Raw genomic sequence first — 19,753 nt, 5'->3', positions numbered from 1 at the left:
AATCTCAGCTCACTGCAACCTCTGCCTCCCAAGTTCAAGCAATTCTCCTGCCTCAGCCTCCCAAGTAGCTGGGATTACAGGAGCTCACCACCATGCTTTTTGTATTTTTTTTTTGTAGAGATGGGGTTTCACCATGTTGGCAAGGCTGGCTTCAAGTGCCTGAACTCAAGTGATCCACCCGTCTTGGCCTTCCAAAGTGTTAGGATTATAGGCGTGAGCCACCACACTTGGCCAACAAATAACATTTCTTACGATAAGTAACTAAAGAACGGTACTTGGCAAATAATTTTGTTACAGGTTTTATGAGGCCAGGGAACCTTATCAAAGGCATACATTTTGCTAGCTATTGTACATATGGTCAGCAATTACCAGGAATAGGGCAAGAATATAACAGTTAAAGAAAAATCTGTTTCCCCTACTGGAAAAAAAAATGAACTCAAAACACATAGCTTGCAAAAACTGGTGCAACAGAAAGAACATTTATCATGTTTTGTTACATAATGAAAGAGATAGAAGAATAGCAACTTTACAGTAATTGATTTGATAGCAAGGATTCTAGCTGCAAGATGAAGCAAGCTCTAGGGTCCAAATAATCATCACAAAATGAAGCAATGAAGAATCTGAGATACTTTAACACAAATCCCAGTTCATAAATACAAATTTGGAGTTCACAACCATTAAAGATGCAAATGGTGCTTGCTGAAGCTTCTCGAGAACAGGGTGTGATAAATTTGATGCAACAGACACATTTCAAACAATAAAGTACTTACCATTGAGTAGTTATGAGTTTTGATAAGTGCTTTGCCCATTTTACTTGCCAATGTCCCATCTTTCGGGTTCTGATTTAATGCTTGCTCGTATGCTACTATGGCTTCTTCAGGCTAATATTGCCAGACACAAAAAATAAGCAATAAAAAATAGCATAACTGGGTCCCATTAAAGGGCAACATTTCTATAATTAAGCTCTACATTTGGAAGATTACCTAGGACTAAGCATATATTAAAGCACAGGAACTTTAACAATTTCAAAAAGGTGATAAATGAGAAGAGCAGGTATGGGTAGGTATAATTTATTAGTATAATTCTACCCATATTAATTGTGCTCTTGTCTATATAAATAACAGTATGTGAACTAAGAGACACCATGTTGACTTTTCATTTCCAGAAGTCATTATAAGTGCCAGTTATAGAGGTCTGGAGGATTGGTTCCCTTTGAAGAAAACACCATCTTAGTCTGTAGCTCCCTTTATCCTTTGGTAAAAAGAAGAAGATTCCTAACATACTTCTGGTATCACCTCTACTTTTTCTTTTTTTTGAGATGGAGTTTTGCTCTGTCGACCAGGATGGAGTGCATGGCGCAATCTTGGCTCACGGCAACCTCCACTTCCCAGGTTCAAGCAATTCTCCTGCCTCAGCCTTCTCAATAGCTGGGACTACAGGCACGGCTAATTTTTTGTATTTTTAGTAGAGATGGGGTTTCACCATGTTGGCCAGCTGGTCTTGAACTCCTGACCTCAAGTGATACGCCCCCCTTGGCCTCCCAAAGTGCTGGGATTACAGGCATGAGCCACCGCACCCAGTCTCATCTCTATTTCAAATAACAATAGTGCTGAATTTCTGCATCAACTCAAAAGAGAAAAATCAATTTTTTAAAATTGTAATGGATATCTCCCTTTTATTGTGATGACTGGATCTTCAAATATTAAATATTATTTTTAAAAACATCCTTTTAATAGGAAGTTGTACTCATCACAAATAATTTTTTAAAAATTGCAGTTCAGTAACATCAGAAATTTTACCTCTAGAATATTCATGTATGCATCACCGAGGAGAAGAAAAGACCGAGGGTTAGCCATTCTTTCAGCAATTTCTCTGGAAATCAGACCAACACTACTTAGTATATTGAATACAGGTATCTTCTTCCAAAAATAAAGTAAAATAAAATAAAATAAAAAATAAGCTCATTTATTTCAGTTAGCCAGTAGCCTTCAGAATATCTCTATATATCCAACAGTGTAATATTATAAAAACCTCATGCATACCCACAACCAAATTGTATATGCTAGATCAGTTATTTCTGTCACTGAATCTTTCCATTTTCTGAAATGCAGGTAACCAAGTACAGGTAGATAGTAAATATCTAAGTTCTCCTTGTCTGGACCTATACATTTTGCTATGTTTACTTCTGAAATGATGTGGGAGTGAAGGTACCAAAAAAACGATGGGAGAATAAAATTTTACTGTCCTCCTATGCATCTTGAGCGCTGATACTCATGGCATAAATTATATGCTGAAATAAGTTACCTTAAGAAAATACAAAGTCTTTTATTTCAGTATTTGTTGCTTACATTTGACCTGAAAACACAGACTACTAAAGGTCATATTACCAAAGTTATTGAAATAACAATGTGGTGTTAAGTCTTTAACATAGAGTATTTCATCTAATTGGTCCAAAAATTCTTGAGAATTATCTCGGTTTTATAGATGATGTTAAGAGTTGCAGCTGATGTGTCAGATCTTCCTGAAACAAAATCTGTGCTTTTAACTATTACATTATGCTACATCAAAAATAAGTCAACCCTATTTTGAATTATTTTCATATCATTAGAGATGACAGTGATGATCTTTTGGAAATACCTTAGAAAATACAATCTAGGAACTCCAGTCCATCCATCTAAACATGCAGTGCTGCTCAGTTTCTTTGAATCACTCAGCACTTAAAAGAATCTGAGCAACTTTTTGAGTTTGATATAATATAGGTGAACCAATACTGAATTACTTCATCAACAGTTTACTATGATCTCAAGAGCTAAAAACGTTAATTTTCCCTTACATAGAGTGTATGCTTCTATGTTTACCCTTCTGTTTGGGGAGAAGAGGAAGAGCAATCTCTCTCTTTCTCCGTGTGTGTGTATGTGTGTGTGTGTGTGTGTTGTGTATCCCTATAACTCATAAGGGCATCAGTGTGACATACTTTTAAGATCATGTTCTTTCACCAAGAAATATCTGTAACCCACATCTTAGCATGGTACATACTAAAATAATTTTTTTTCTATAACTACTATAATAAATATGCCTGCCTGTCCCCTGGATTACTGTTACATTACATGATGCTGTTAAGTTATTAGAATACAGGGTACACTTTCCCTTCTCAAACAGGAAGACCTAGGGTCCGAAAATAATATTTGATAAGGAGAGCTGAGAAACTACAGTAAGCCAATTTGAAGGAATCATAATTATGTTTTAGGGAGAGCAAACAACTTGGTTACAGTGATTGTGGTTGGTGGTAGAAGGAATCAAGACCACATTCAGAAAACGATCTGTAAAGTATTTGCAAAGCAGTTGAAGAAAGTAAAAAAAAAAAAAAAAATTGGGAATCAATATTAGTGGCTAAATGTGTCAAAATATAATGGGTTGAGACAATTACTTACCTAAAACAAGTGATATATAACATTTTATCTTTTCTGTGCTTCAGATAAATATCTGCCATTTTTTCTCTGGCCTCTATAAAATAAGGCTGTTCGGCTGTAACGTTCTGAAGGATGCTTAAAGCCCGTTCAATATCTCCTTGGGCTAGAGCTAGGTCTGCATTAGCAATGGTAACCCGCACTTCTTCAGATGTTCCAGAAAATTCATGGATGGCATCTTGTAAAACTTTGGCTGCCTCATGCTGTAAAGATGAAATTAAAATATCATTCTTCCAAAATAGTGAACAAATAACACTAGAAAGAGAGATTTTCTCATAACGCAGAATAAATGCTAGTACATTTATAATATTTATGAAATAAATTAATAGAATTTTCTGAAACCTCAAAAATTTAAAACTAAACCCATGACCAAAATCAGATGAGGCTGTAAATACTGTTAGCTAGATAAATGTTTTCACACCTAGGACAACAGCAGCTGCTACAGAGGGTCACTGCTACTATATTAATGAGCACTTACTTAGCACCCAGCATTGTATAATGAAGAGCTGTACACACTGGGTCTTCATTAAGTGGCAGATTACTTTATTCCCTCCACCAGAACAACATTGTTGCTACACTTTAGGTGAATATTCTACCTTATTTCCAAATTTGTACCTTGATGAATCGAAAATGTCATTTAAGAGTCATCTCAACTTCATAGATTACAAGAATTCCAGAAATGTTAAAATGTAATTTAAGTGTACCTTAGAATCAACTATATATGGCATAATTGGCCTTTCTTGTTAAATGTACTTTAAGTTAATTAGTAAAACAGAAATTCTCTCACACCTGTAATTCCAGCACTTTGGGAGGCCGAGCTGGGTGGATCACTTGAGCCCAGGAGTTTGAGACCATCCTGCATAACGTAGGGAGACCCTCTACAAAATATTTTAAAAACGAGCTGGGCATGGCCCAGCTACTTGAGAGGCTGAGATGGGAAAATCCCTTGGGCCCAGGAGGTTGCAGTGAGCTATGATTGTATCACTGCATGCCAGCAAGGAGACAGAGTGAGACCTTATCACTAAAAAATACAATAAATAAATGGAAATTCTTTGTGATTTGGCAAATATTTAGAAATACAGCCTTCTTAATTTTCATTAAAATATGAAAAATAAGTGATTAGCAAGTGCTGCAACCTAAAACAACTGATACAAATGACTTTGAGTTCCTCATTTTCTACAAAGTTTAATTCTCCCAGAATTACTTTCTATCTTATCTGTATATATTATTATTTTTTAAAATATCTGACTTTATAATATTCCTATGAGTATTCATTCATTTATTTTGTTTCCTCATCTACTAGAATTTCAGGTTGGTACTTCCTTTTTATTTCAGTAGTTCTAGAGTGTGCATAAATGTGTGTTTATGTATATGTGTGTAAGTCTTTTTAGGGATTCATAGGACTATAACTGCATTATATTATTACATTCACAGTAACCAAGAGAGTTGTACATCATGTTATTATGTTCCATTGTAGTCAACATGAGCACACTGATACTTTAGGTCACCCAGGAGCAAATTATGTTTAACTTTCAGGGGCTTACAGGAAGTTTATGTTTTAGTACAAGGTAATGAGAAATAAATTTTTCTAAAGTTTACCACTTGGTCAAGGAAATACATTTAGCTTTTCATTTCTTTTTTTTTTTTTTTTTTTTTTTTTTTGAGATGGAGTCTCATTCTATCACCCAGGCTGGAGTGCAATAGCGTGATCTCGGCTCACTGCAACCTCCACCTCCTAGGTTCAAGCGATTCTCCTGCCTCACTCAGCCTCCTGAGCAGCTAGAACTACAGGCACGTACTACCATGTCCAGCTAATTTTTGTGTATTTTTAGTAGAGACAGGGTTTCACCATATTGGCCAGGCTAGTCTCAAACTCCTGACCTCAGATGATCCATCCGACTCGGCCTTCCAAAGTGCTGGGACTACAAGTGTGAGCCACCGTGCCCAGCCAGCTTTTCATTTTCTACTAATATATATGTTAGAATAAGAAAGTTCACATCTGAGCCCTTAAATTAAAACTTGACCTACCTGCTCTCCATTTAAGCGGTGAAGCTCTATCAATTCAAGAAAGATCGATAAACGATGGCTTGTATCAACTTCAGTTTTTCTGTCTTTTGATTTTGTGGAAGCTCCAATTCTTTTCATTCCTGGTAAACTCATTGCCATATGCAGTGTTTTAATTGCATCTGCTATTTCTCCCATTTTATTTTGTGACTGAGCTTTTATCAAATGATATAAAGGATATTCTCTCACCTGAAAAATAATATTTAATAATATTTCCTTGGAGTGCCTACAACATCAACACATAATTTACAATCCATCAAACATTAAAATAATGAGATCACTGAGAACAGTCCATCTTTGATTGTATGCATGAAGTCTATCTCTGCCCTCTTATTAACCCTCTGATTATTTATCATATTAAATTGGATTTAGGAAAATTGCTTCTCCCTGCATCCTTTGAGATGACAAAGAGGTTGATTACATATTTCTCCTGTGACAGAAGAGAAAGTGTAAACAAGGTTTATAAGGCTAGCAACTACATTCTAAGAGATTATTTGAATTTTCAGGAAAGGAATTTCTTTATCTGGCACTTCTAGGACTGATACAAAGTTATTAGATTTCTAGAAACACTGTTTTTCCCCTTTTTTAAATTTGAAGATTAAAAGTTTCAGGACATTTTAATGAAGCATTGACCTTCCCCTTTGACACTACTCCTAAATATGCAGTTCTAAAGCTTCCATCTTTACGTCAGCTATAAACAGTATATACAGAAAACATAAGACAATGATAAAATGAGTTAGGAAAAAGAAGTAAAAGGGAAGGACAGGACCCAGAATGAGGTGACATGGCAGTCACCTAGCAATTAGGAAGTCTATAGTCCTTCTGATGCTGAAGTTCTCAACCTTAGGCAGCCTGGACATTTGCTTACAGAGCTTCGTGTGAGACTCACACTCGTGCTCCTCCCTTAGAGAATTTGACTCAGTAGAGGTGTGGCACCAGCACTGGGTCTCTGACATACCACTAGTCTTGAAAACCACTATCCTAAGAAGCAAGTGATATTTTCTGCAAATCTTAATTAGGATTCTCTAATTCACTGAAGGGTTCTCCCTTAACAGGGTTCATGACCCTGTGAAGCAAAGCAAAAGCGATAAGAGCTCCTCCATGACTCGAGGTAACAGGAAGCAACTGAACCTAGGATTTTCCCTAACGTTGAGGGGATACTGGATGTAACACATAATATCTTGGATAGAAATGTACTGTGTTTATATCCTCAAACCACAAGATTACTTTCAAAATGATAAGATGTTCTTTCACAATGAATCCAAAAAGAAGTTATTAAAAACTAAGGCCCAAGAAATAAACAATTATTATCTTTATACATAAAAATATTTGACATAAGGATCTAGAGTTTATCATCATTTTATATACCTTCATTATTGCATTTAATTCTCATTGTAACAGCAAAGTATTAGTAAGTGAGTTTTACAGAAAAGAAAACTGAGGCTCAGAGAGAAGTGAAAGACCAGATATTAACCTCAGGATGTTTGTCACCAAGTCCACATAGTTTTTTATCCATACCTGTGTTGCCTCAATTTTTCCTCCTACTGCTTGTGAGTTCAATTTTTTTTTTTCCATTAAGCATGCAACTGTTAGCAAAATACTACAGGCTAAAACACAAAATACTTGAATATATAAGCTTTCAAGGAGGGTGACATGTCTTACTTCAATCTGGAATACTTACCTTAAAATCATAGCTCAGACAAAGTTCAAGAGACTGGGAACACAATTTGACTTTTTCTTGAGACAAGTAAACCTGAGCTAGCAGCAGATGAGCATCGGCATAAGAGGGATTGTGTTCTAAGCAATGCTGAAGGTTATTAAAAGCTGCTTCAATATCACCTAATAAGAAAAACAATGCATTGTTATAATTCAAATGATTAAGAAATGGAGATCTGAGAGGCAAGAGGAAGAAGACTGTTTAGTTTACGGAGAGCCCTAGTGTTTGTAAACTTAAAGTTTGCTGTTCATAGGCCATGGTTTAATTCCATCTGCACTAGTTAGCTTCCTTCTAGTCCACATGAATGAATACACCTGCAAGTCAGGCAAGCCCTTGATCCTAACGAGCAAGCCAGGGAAAGCAGGAAAGGATGAGAGCCAAGCACTGGCGTTACTGAGAGGCCAATAAACCGACCTTTATTTTCCTTGTCAAAAAAAAAAGGTTTTATATATAATTTCATTAAAATAAATTACGCATAACAAAGACATTTCACTTAAATAGCTAGAATTTTGTAGTGTCACATTAACAAAGAGCATATTAGTCTAGTAATCATTCTTGGTCAAAAATTCTATTACTACTATACATAAAATAACAAAAAAGGCCTAAGGATATACTTCAGAGATTCAGAAATATGAGTTATAGATTTAAAATGCCTTTAAATACCAACTGAAATAATGCCAGTTATATATCTGGGAGTCTTAAAATAGAAGGAAATAATCAAGATTAAAGTGACAGGAATCGAGGAATTGACCTTGGGCTGATAGACGTGGTAAGAAGAGGCTCTTCGGAGGAAAACATTGCATTGATTCTAAGTCTTAGAAGTTTCTCATGATGTAACCCACACTGATCTGCACTTAGTCACCTCATAAATGGGCCTTAAGAAGATGTAAGTAGAACAACTCCCCATTCAACCTTGCTAGGAGAATGGGGGAAGAAGACAGCCTAAATGATTTTCTGTTGAATTATGCCCCTCAACCTCACCTGATGTCAGCAAAATAAGGCTCAACTTACTGGCAATAGAAATGCACTGAGACTGAAAATGTTCTTCTCAGAGATGGAGGATTAACAGAAAACTAACTGGCTGAGAGAGCATAATAACTTACTAAACATAGCATCAAAGTTTAGCAATCAAACGTCAAGCATAATTAACGATGTTAGATTCTTTATTTATTGTGATACAATCCAACACTCAAAACTGCACAGGTAAAAAAAGGAAAAGTTAGGCATAATAAATTTGTGTGAAAAATATCTTAAGAAGGAGAAGGCTTAAGGCGATTATTTGAAGAAAGAGGTTGTACTAACAGGAGAAAGTGCAGAGAATTAGGGTTTGCAAGTAAGAGACTGAAGAAAATGAGTACTGTATGAGTAACAGAAATGAGAATCTTTGTTTCTTTTAAGGGTGAGGAGATGGATATGTAGGGTGGGAAACTAAATATTTAAAATATTTAGAAATATTTAAAATATTTAGAAATATTTAAAATATTTAGAAGGATACTAAATATTTAAACATGAGAAGTGGGTCATTACTGTTGAGGAAAATAGACCACGTCACCAGAGATCAACACCAACATCACATTCTTTCTAAGAGCAGTCCAATTTCCCTTGAGTGAAACTGAAAGACATTTCAGTCCTGTGTATCTGTCTTTGTCAGAGTTCTGTGTAATAAAGCATTTGGCTGGCATTTGTCTTGGGTTCCTGGAAGGAGTCTTTAACTCTTGGAATTTCCCTCATGTTAGGGATGTCTGTGTTACTCTTTATGGACCCTGATAGTTTATCCTAATGAGGAGACTCATGGTGTGCCCCTAGATAGTTTATGCTAAAGATAAGACTTGAAATGGGGACTGGCTGTGCCAGAAAGACCAACTCTGTGATTAGTGGGTTGGGGCTTAGAGCCACATTATCAGCTGGTGGGGACTGGAGATTGAATTCAATCATATGGCCAATGATTTAATCCATGTCTACTTAATGAAATCCCAATAAAAGCTACGGACACCAAACCTTGGTGAGCTTCCCAGGCTGCTAATACTCTGATTGTCACACATCGACATGTCAGGAAGTGATATCTCCTGACTCCATGGGGAGAGGACAATGGAAGCTTTACATTTGGGAGCCTATCAGACCTCACCCTGTGCATCTTTTCCTGTTGCTGATTTGGGTTAGTATCCTGTTGCTATAATAAAACTGTAATTTTAAGTCTAGTGCTTTCTTGAGTTCTGTAATTCATTCTAGTAAATGAATGAAACTGAGGGACCTCCAAATTTGCAGCTAGTCAAAAGCACAGGAGGCTCTAGGAATGCCCAAATCTGTGGCTGGTGTCTGAAGTGAGGGCAGTTTTATGGAAGACTGTGCCCTTAACCTGTGATGTTTGGCCCAACTCCAACGAGTTGGTGTCAGAAGTCATTTCAGTTGGCAATTTAGCAAAAATACTACTATTTAGACACATGCTAGCAGTATTTCACATGATTTAAGGGTGCTCTTCCTTTTTTTAACTTTTGGTTACTAGAAATTTTATTTTTTATTTCAATAGGTTTTTGGGGAACAGTCGGTATTTGGTTACATGAATAAGTTATTTAGTGGTGATTTCTGAAATTCTGCTGCACTGATCACCCAGTCACTGTATCCAATGTATATAGTCTTTTATCCCTCCCTCACTCTCTTCCTGCCCTTTCCCCTAAGTCCCCAAAGTCCATTGAATCATTCTTATGTAAGACTGTTCTTCTTAAAAATGGGATTAATATAAGAAATTTTCATGACTAGAGACTTTAACGATTAAGTATTACTAGATTGTGACTTATTCATATAAATTTTCACAATATAAAATAAACACTTAATAAATGATAGGAATCAAAGTCCCAGTCTAATTATATAGTGGGTGATACCCCTTCCAATTAGGAGAAAAGCTGAAATATCCTGTGGTTTAATGGTACAATTCAATCAGAAGGTATTAGTATCACTTCTTACAACTGAAATATTTTAGAGGTAAAACCATCCTCTGACATCATCTAAATGTTTTTAATAGCTAAAACAGAAGTCTGTAATTTCCACAATCTATAAGGAATCCAAACAAATGATCAAGAAAAAAATAATCCCATTAAAAAGTGGGCAAATGACATGAATAGACATTTCCCAAAAGAAGATACACAGATGGCCAACAAACATTTAAAAAAATGCTCAACATTGCTGATCATCAGGGAAATGTAAATTAATACTATAGTTAGGGACCACCTTACCACAGCCAGAACAGCCACTATTACAAAGGCAAAAAAAAAAAAAAAAAAAAAAAGACGGCATGGGTGTGGTCAAAGGGAACACTTATACATTGCTGGTGGGAATGTAAATTAGTACAACCTCTTTGGAGAATAGTATGAAGATTTCTCAAAGTAGTAGAAAGTAGATTTACCATTCAATCCAGCAATCCCACTACTGGATATCTATCCAAAGGAAAAGAAGTCATCATATCAAAAAGTCACCTGCACGTGTATGTTTATTGCAGTATAATTCATAACTGCAAAGATATAGAACCAACATAAGTGCCCATCAACCGATGAGTGGATAAAGAAAATGTGGTATGTATACACCATAGAATACTACTTAGCTGGAAAAAAAAAAAAAAAAAAGAAATAATGTGTTTCATAGCAACCTGGATGGAACTGGAGGCCATTACTCTAAATAAAGTAACTGAGGAATGGAAAACCAAATACTGTTATGTTCTCACTTATAAGTAGTAGCTAAGCTATGGGTATAAAGGCAAACAGAATGATATAGTGGACGTTGGAGACTTAGAAGAGGCAGGATGGGAAGAGGGTGTGAGATAGAAAGCTTCATATTGGGTACAATGTACACTACTCACGTGATGGGTGCACTAAAATTCCAGACTTCAGCACTATGCAATTCATCCATGTAACCAAAAACTATTTGTACCCAACACAAATAAAAAATTGAAATAAAAAATTAAAAAATAAAGAAAACAGAGGTCCAAAGAAACAGTAAAGGCAATCTCATCACTCCATTATATAACAGGAAATAACTCTATGAAAAAACCTTTTAAGCTGGTTTCTGCTCTTACAGTTTTACAAACTTTATTTACTTTTATAGCATTCAGTTGGCAAAGGTACATATAGACAAGCATGATATGATGGCCTTTTTAAATTTTTATTTTATTTTTATTTTTTTGAGACGGAGTCTTGTTCTGTCGCCCAGGCTGGAGTGCAGTGGCGTGATCTCGGCTCACTGCAAGCTCCGCCTCCCGGGTTCACACCATTCTCCTGCCTCAGCCTCCCGAGCAGCTGGAACTACAGGCGCCCGCCACTATGCCTCGCTAATTTTTTGTATTTTCAGTAGAGACAGGGTTTCACCATGTTAGCCAGATGGTCTCGATCTCCTGACCTCGTCCTCGTGATTTGCCCACCTCTGCCTCCCAAAGTGCTGGGATTACAGGCGTAAGCCACCGCGCCAGGCTCAGTCTTTTTTTTTTTTTTTTTGGAGACAGGGTCTCACTCCCCTCACCCACACTGAAGTGCAGTGGCGTGATCCTGGTTCACTGCAGCCTCAACCTCTCTGGGCTCAGGTGATCCTCCCACTTCAGCCTTCTGAGTAGCTGGGACTACAGGCACGTGCTGCCAAGCCCAGCTAATTTTTGTATTTTTTTGTAGAGATGAGGTGTCACCATGTTGCCCAGGCTGGTCTTGAACTCCCAGCCTCAAGTAATCTGCTCGCTTTGGCCTCCCAAAGTGCTGGGATTACAGGTGTGAGCCACCGTGCCCAGCCATGATGGTCTATTTCTATGTGTAAAGTCATGTATTTGTCTGTGCCTTAGAAAACTAAGGTTATAACTGAGTCATTTTTATTTTAAGCTATCCATAACTATTCACAGAAACTAAACAAGAATTACTCAGTACTTTTCATTAGGGCCTGAAATCTGGCAAATGTTGCATTTGGTTATACCAGTAAGAACACAACCATGGATTAACGACTGTAAAATCTTATTGCTAGTCTCCAGTAATTTCTGACAGACTTTTTTAAAAGTGGTACAACTGCATTTTCCCAGCAATTCACTTAAGCCACACAAGTTTATAGTAATTTTTAAAGGATTAAATAGTAAGTTATGCAATTCTATTTTGGATTAAAATTACTTATCTATGCATATACAAAATGTACATTTTATGTGACTATTCTCTTATATACAGAGTGCTTAATTTAATCACACTTGTTTTTATCAACATCAGAATAAAAAGGTTAAAAGTTTTTAAGGTATACTCTACCTGACAAATATTTCACTTTTGCTATTAGGAAGACGGTTTGTAGAAGACCTGGAACAGTTCTTACTACGGTCTCCAGGACTGAGACACAACGCCTGAGAAGTGGACAAAGAGGTTGCCCAGGACTTGCAGGCTAAACAAAACAAATCAGCAGATCATTTTATAAGTGTAAAATAATATTTAGCTAAAAATAAACATATATTAATTTTAGTATAACTAACCAAACTATACATATTTTTCTAAAATTTCTTTGATTTCACTTATTTCATAACATCTTTACTATGACTTAACTAATACTAATTTATTTCCCTGGGATCTATGAACACACAATACAAATAATGGCTCTTATTCAGCAAAATAATTATGAAACTATTATACAATTACTAAATGGATAACATATCAAGTGAGTATATCTGTTCAAAACTTTTATCAGATAAATATATCTGTTAAAGGAAAGATAACTGAGAGGTAGAGTTTCTTGCTAGAATTGACACAGTCAAGGCAGTAAGTGTTCAAATTCTAGATATGCCTTGTGATTTGCTCAATTCAATTACTCTCATTATCCCCTAGAGTACTGTGAAGCCAGTTTTTAAAGAATTCAGATTTCCCCCACTGGTAAACAGAAGGTAGAACATTCACTATATTAAACTAAATGTCTCATACCTTTACATTCCCCACTCTTCAGCCTGGCATGTTTTAGACCCTCAAAGTTTTCCTTTCAATTAATAATGAGTATGATAATTAAAGTGATACTAGAACACTGCTTAATTCTTTTCACTGTTTCTTATTCTTATAATGGCTGTCTACCCAACCAACCTTTATCCAATGGTCATCCAATCACAAGTTTAGTACTGTGATATCAGAATTTAAATATAAAATGTTCATCCCTCCTGCTTTGCCTTACTACGGCTGTTTCTTTATATGAGGCTGATCCTCTCCACCCCACGCCCCCTGACACATAAGATCTTTAACTGGACTGTGCCTTCTTATGGAAAATCACTCCTATAACGAGCCATTATTACTAAAAAGAAAGTGCTACAACTTACACACACACAATATATCGCTCAAAAAGATAATCAGAATATGACTACTATTGCCTAGAATACTTCAATTTCTTTAAATTCTTCACATATAATCTATATAATAAAATTTAACACTCTATGACACCTATACAGTTCTACTGGTAGTTTCTTATTTAGTTTTGCTTCTTTTATAGGCCTAAGGGTTTTTATGTGTCTTGAAGATAAGATTTTTATGCTTCTTTGCACAATAATAGATACACAGCAAATAGTTTAAAAATATGTATTTTTTTCAGCCTAAGTAAAAATAGTGAAAGTGTAAGTGATGGTGAGGTTCTGATAACGTTCTTTGTCACCTGCTAAGAATGAGTTATTGAGAACCATCATTTTACTGCAAACAATTTCAATGTGCAATCATAGAAAAAATAGTTATGCAGACAATCTTTAAGATATCATTTGTTCAACTAAAATTCTAAACAAAACTATGTCTATGAAAGGGTCAAAGAAGTAGGAACAGAGCTAAAGAGACAATTCTGCCTTTCTCATATTTCCCTATGAAAATAGAATCACATATGCTGATTACTTTCTATCATGCTGGTAAAGGAAAACAGAATTTCCTGGTAAAGGAAAATAGGATGTCTAGTTGAACTAGAGACCCAACAACCACTTAATGCATTATTTCTTGTTCTATTACAGTTTATTCTCAGCACATCTGATAGAGAAATCCATTAAAACACTGGGTTAAAGTGTTGACTTGCATCATGCTGGAAGCCTTTTGGTGACTCCCCATTGTATCCCACTGTACTCAGAATTAAAGCCAAAGGAGTTATAAGAACTGCTATGGCCCTAACTGGGCTCGTCTCCTTGGGATAACCTCATCTCTGACTACTCTCCTCCTCCTCATCCTGCCCCAGCCACATTTGTCTCCTCGAGCCCCTTTGGGCTTCTGTACCAGCTGCTCCCATTGTCCGAAACACTCTACCATATTTTCACATGTTCTGTGATGGTTAATACTGTCAACTTGATTTTACTGCAGGACGCAAAGTCTTGATTCTGGGTGTGTCTGTGAGGATGTTGCCAAAGGAGATTAACATTTGAGCCAATAGGCTGAGAAAGGCAGACCCACCCTCATTTGGGTGGGCACTGTCTAATCAGCTGCCAGCATGGCCAGAATATAAAGCAGGGAGAAAAACATGAAAAGACTAGACAGGCTTAGCCTCCAAGTCTACATCTTTCTCTCATGCTGGATGCTTCCTGCCCTTGAACATCAGACTCCAGGTTCTTCAGCTTTGGGACTTGGACTGGCTTCTTTGCTCCCCAGCTTACAGACAGCCTACTGTGGGACAATGTGATCGTGTGAGTTAATACTCCTTAATAAACTCCCATATGTATATAAGGAGTATATATATAAACTCCCATATATATACACACACATACTATTAGTTATATACACTATTCATTTTATATATATATATTTTATTAGTTTTATATATATATACACACACACACACACACAGCCTATTTTTAAGTCTTTGTTCAGATCTTACCCTCTTCATGAGGCCTATCCTGACCAGTGTATCTAAAATCACCATCATCCCACCATGCTCTATTATTTTCTCCTGTCATTTTCTAAACATAGTATACAATTGACTTCATTATATTATCTGTCTCCTCCCGTTGGAATACATGCCTCAGGGGAAAGGAATGTAGTTTGTTTTACATGGGTATTTCCCCAGCTCCAAGTAGAGTGCTAGGTACTCTATAAACATTCATAGAATGAATCCTGAATACTAGATTAATACTGAAAAAAACGTATTCTAACTTCCAAGCAAGTGAAATGGATTATGACTGGGGAGTCTGAGGTCAATCCCAGGTACAATTCTCTGAGGGTTTAAGTTTAAAAAATAAATAGCAATGAAAGCCTAGAAAAGGACATGATAATCGAAAAGGCTGTATGGGTTCCCTAAGGGAAGGTCATTTTCCTTATTTCCCATGTTAACACAGTTACCAAGGCTGTAGATCAGGGAGAATGCTAAGAAGTTTGCTTTCAGCAATGGAATGCTTGATAGTGCCTGCCCTGATATCCCTGTGTTGAATGTGAGCTGAATACAGTAAAGTTAGGACGTCTGTATCTGCTTACTATCTGTAATAAGAGTGCTGACTAATAAATCCACATCAATTTGGAAAGAACTCTCTGGTAGTACAACATAGGGTTTTATCTTCAGGTCTACTCAAAACTTGGAAGAGAACATTATAGTAACAGTTATCTCAGAGCTAGATAAAGCAGATGACAGATGACAATAAAGATCCATTTAAAATAGGTGACAATCATGATCCACAAGGAATATGATAACATGGAATGGATATGATAACATGGAATGGATATGATAACATGGAATGAATCTGAATTCATTTCATGAGATGAATCTGAAAAGATAAAATTTCATAGAATAAATGTAGAGTCCTACATTTGAGTCCAAAGGTACAACAAGAGACCGAAAGTTTTTAATTAACTGTTAATTCAATAGAGGTAATTAATGTAATGTGATTTATAAAAAGAAAGTTGGATGGACTTCCGGAATAAGGGAGGAAAAGGTCTATTCTAGTTCTTGCAGGTCAAATCCACATCTGGAATAGTGAGCTTAATGAGAGGAACAGACAAAATAAAGAATTATCATCAGATTCACAAACAGAATTCTCAAAACGATTTCATATAAAAAATAAATGGCCGGAAACCTGGAGTTGTTTAGTGGAACATGAAAACTAATTGCCAATATCTGAAGGTCTGTTTAATGAATGAGGAATGATCCTTGCTCTAAGCAACTGGACTTGCTCTATGTCAATCCAAGGAGCAGAAGGAGGACCAGTAAATGGTCCTTTTTTTTTTTTTTTTTTTTAAACCAAAAGCAGAGTTTGACTTAACACAGGAAATACAGGCTAACAATCATAGTTATATGATAAGAACTTCATTTCTAAGTATGTCCAGATGTGGGATAGGCACTTGACAGTGATGTTACAGACTGGATGCAAATATAATGTAGGTGTCTGAATTAGATGACTTTTAATATTTCTTTAAACTGAAGATTTTAAGATTTTATGAAATACAAATGAATATCTGCAAACCAATACTTTCAGTAGTTGACAGCAGTCATTACTTAAAACAGTCTGATTAAAAGCAATTTCAACTAACATAGATACAAATACTACCATTTTAAGATGCCGATATAGTCTAATGCATCAAAGAAAACTTTTAAGTTCTTTCATAAAACATCATGTAAATGCATCCTTGAAAGTAAGTCCCATAATTACTTACCTGCATTGGACAGAAGCTCAGATATTCCGTAACAATTTCTAACAAGAAATCAGGATTTAGCTTTTCAAAATACTGTATGCCAAGAGGCAAACCTTCAATTTGTGAAAAATGAGTGTCCAGGACATCATTTAACAGATTAATAACTTCTTCTTGTCGTTTATTTTTCTTCATGGCAAGAACTGCATGTAAATAGATTAATTCCTAGAAAATAAGTAGTTTTCATAAATTATTCCATTTAGCTATAAAGCCATTTATTTCTACTCAGATTTCAAATGCATATAATGTGCTACTGATATGCAATTATTTGTTCAAACTCAAGTATTAGCTTGAATAGACTTTCAGAATCATTCGGAAGAATAAAGTTTCATTTTGCATGGAGGTAAATTAATAAATGCAATTACATATTAAAATTAGTGTACACTAGTGCTTGCCAGCCATTACAAAACAATAAGACTGATTTATAATTTCATATTTTATAAACAGCTAGCATCGACCATCTGATAAAATAAAATACTGTACCGCAGATTTTCCAATGGACTGCTGAATTTCATTTAAAAATTCTAGCTGCTGATCTGCATCCTGTAATTGCCCTTCTATCAGCTGACATTGGATAAATCCTAAAATCAAACAGGAGAAAGACAGTCAAAGTCCACACCAATTCAGGCATGCACTCTTCAAGCTAACATGACAACATTAATAAAACACGTTTTCCCCTATCACAATACTTTAACATTTTAGATTAAAAACAACAAAAAGAAAGAAAATGAAAAGAGTGAAAAAAAAAATAAAATGAGTAGCCTTGGACCTTATAAAATCATTTACTGAAGAATTCATAATTTATAGGAACCACTTATATAAATCTGTTCTCTCAAGATATTATTTGTGAATTAAAAATTTTATTTTTAAAGACATGACTTTTTCGAATCTGGGCAGTAGAGAACAATTTAAGTTTAGAAAACCACAAAATACTTGTGTTCTTCTCTAATGGCAAGTTAAAAGCAATTGCTACTTGTATCTGTATTATAAATATTTATGAAAACAGTTGTCATACCAACTAGGGCAGACACACTAGTCTCATCAAGTGTCATGGCGGTCTTATACCACTTCAGTGCCTCTTTAACTCTTCCTTGTAAAATCATTTGGTATCCAAGTTCTGTAGCAAATTCTGATTGCTGAGGGTTTAAACTAAAAGCTCTCTCAAGTAACGTTTGAATTTTTTGAAGAATGAGTTGACTACGTCCACACTAAAAAGAAAAAAAGATTATGTAAGATTTCAAAGTCAAACATTTCTACCAAGACTGAAGGATTATTTTTTCTAAATATATATATTATTTGTACTTCACAGCAGTGATGAAAAAGAAAAAAAATAATAATTAAGGAAAAATAAAACTTTCCTATTATCTACACAATGCATCAAGAGTTTATATTCTATCAGAACTTATATATCCTAATGAACATAATGCTTTTACCCAATAACTAGTATGAAAAGTACACTTCTAATGATGTCACTACACAAACATATTTTTTTGAACTCCTTTTCCAAGCTGTCTCACGACTGTTTTATAAACAAGAAAACCATTATTTTATGGTTACATGTGTATGTGTGTGTGTGTATGTGTGTATAATATACATATGTTTTTTCTTATTGAATAAAAAACTAGGACTAGGATCTGTTTTCCCCCTAAACACTAGCTATGCCACCAGTGAGAATATTTTAAAAGATCATGCCTTAGAATCTTCTTGAAAAAAATTTCAAGAAATAGCAGTGTTGTTAGAATAAGTACATAACTTTTCAAGACAACAATCTTTAATAGTAAAATACTTATTCAAATGTTTGAACCAACTTATATAATTTTTATAAGCTTAGTAAAAAAGTAATTGAAATAATGTGTCTAGGACTATGGTAACCGAAAAAGGTAAATACCTCCTTAATTCAAACTTTCGTTATAGCACAGAGTTTTCTTCCTCTAAAGTTTATACAATCTGATATCTTTGTTTTTAAATAAGAAAATTCAGTATAGTCATGTCATTTAACAATTAATATCCTTTATTTTTTTCTTTCAACTTTATGCTTGCTAATTATTTTAACCTTCTTAGTTTAATGAACTTTTCAATATTGTCATTCCTTGTATTGATTTCGAGATTCTATTGTATATTTCTATTTCATTCTTGATTACCTTCTTTTTACTGGGAGCTTATAATAAAAACATTTCTTTCCTATTGTTTTTAAAAAAATAAGCTACCAACCATTTCCTCCACCAAAATGGTCTTTTATACACTTTAAAATTTTTTAAAAATAGTTTTAAAAAACAAAAGCTAAGAGCAATCCTGGTCATAAATCTATGCTCTGATGAAAATAAACCACCTTCTATTTCCTTTGCCTGGAAGGCACTTGGCTATGCTTAAAAGATCAATAAGTGGCATTTCCTCCACAAAGCCTCTATCAGGGCTTCTTATAGCTGGAAACCACATCTCCTCTAAACTGCCTTTCTTAGGAGTATGTCATATATTTAAATACATATTTGCACTCTAGGCCATATGCTCTTCCCTGCTTCCACCTTTTCCACTTATTTTATGCCCTCTACTATAGATAACAGAGCTCTGGTACATGGTAGGCACTCTCACAGTTCTGCTGAAGGCGAGTGTAATGTTATAGAAAAGTTGAGCATTCTGTGGTTCCATGGCATCCAATGCATTTCCCAAGTTTTCCAGCTTGGTGGAAGCCTAAAACAAAAGCAACTGGTATTAACTTTAAAATACACTAAGTAAAAACAACATAATACATGCACATATATGCTAACAAAGCATAACCCGACTAGTATTTTAAAAGACCTTTGCTTTTATATATTCCTCCTCCTCCAATGGATTACATGTTATAAAACATATTTAAGGTTCTAACAAACTCAGTAATTATA

At 35.3% G+C, this 19,753-nt stretch overlaps 1 protein-coding gene across 1 annotated transcript in view; it reads right to left on the bottom strand.

The window, feature by feature from the left end:
- Positions 1 to 19,753, bottom strand: part of TTC21B (tetratricopeptide repeat domain 21B) — an 80,943-nt gene that overhangs the window by 39,437 nt on the left and 21,753 nt on the right. Inside the window, exons 8-17 of the mRNA XM_011990985.1 lie at positions 19,464 to 19,562; positions 17,890 to 18,082; positions 17,358 to 17,455; positions 16,839 to 17,039; positions 12,510 to 12,639; positions 7,213 to 7,370; positions 5,496 to 5,720; positions 3,432 to 3,670; positions 1,800 to 1,872; positions 771 to 881 (exon numbers count right to left, since the gene is read on the bottom strand). Of these exons, the coding sequence (XP_011846375.1) occupies positions 771 to 881; positions 1,800 to 1,872; positions 3,432 to 3,670; positions 5,496 to 5,720; positions 7,213 to 7,370; positions 12,510 to 12,639; positions 16,839 to 17,039; positions 17,358 to 17,455; positions 17,890 to 18,082; positions 19,464 to 19,562 (1,527 nt within the window). The remainder of the gene's footprint in view (positions 1 to 770; positions 882 to 1,799; positions 1,873 to 3,431; positions 3,671 to 5,495; positions 5,721 to 7,212; positions 7,371 to 12,509; positions 12,640 to 16,838; positions 17,040 to 17,357; positions 17,456 to 17,889; positions 18,083 to 19,463; positions 19,563 to 19,753) is intronic.

This window comes from Mandrillus leucophaeus, unplaced genomic scaffold (genome assembly GCF_000951045.1).
Source record: "Mandrillus leucophaeus isolate KB7577 unplaced genomic scaffold, Mleu.le_1.0 Scaffold389, whole genome shotgun sequence".
NCBI lineage: Eukaryota > Metazoa > Chordata > Mammalia > Primates > Cercopithecidae > Mandrillus > Mandrillus leucophaeus.
This window is presented reverse-complemented; position numbering and strand designations above follow the sequence as displayed.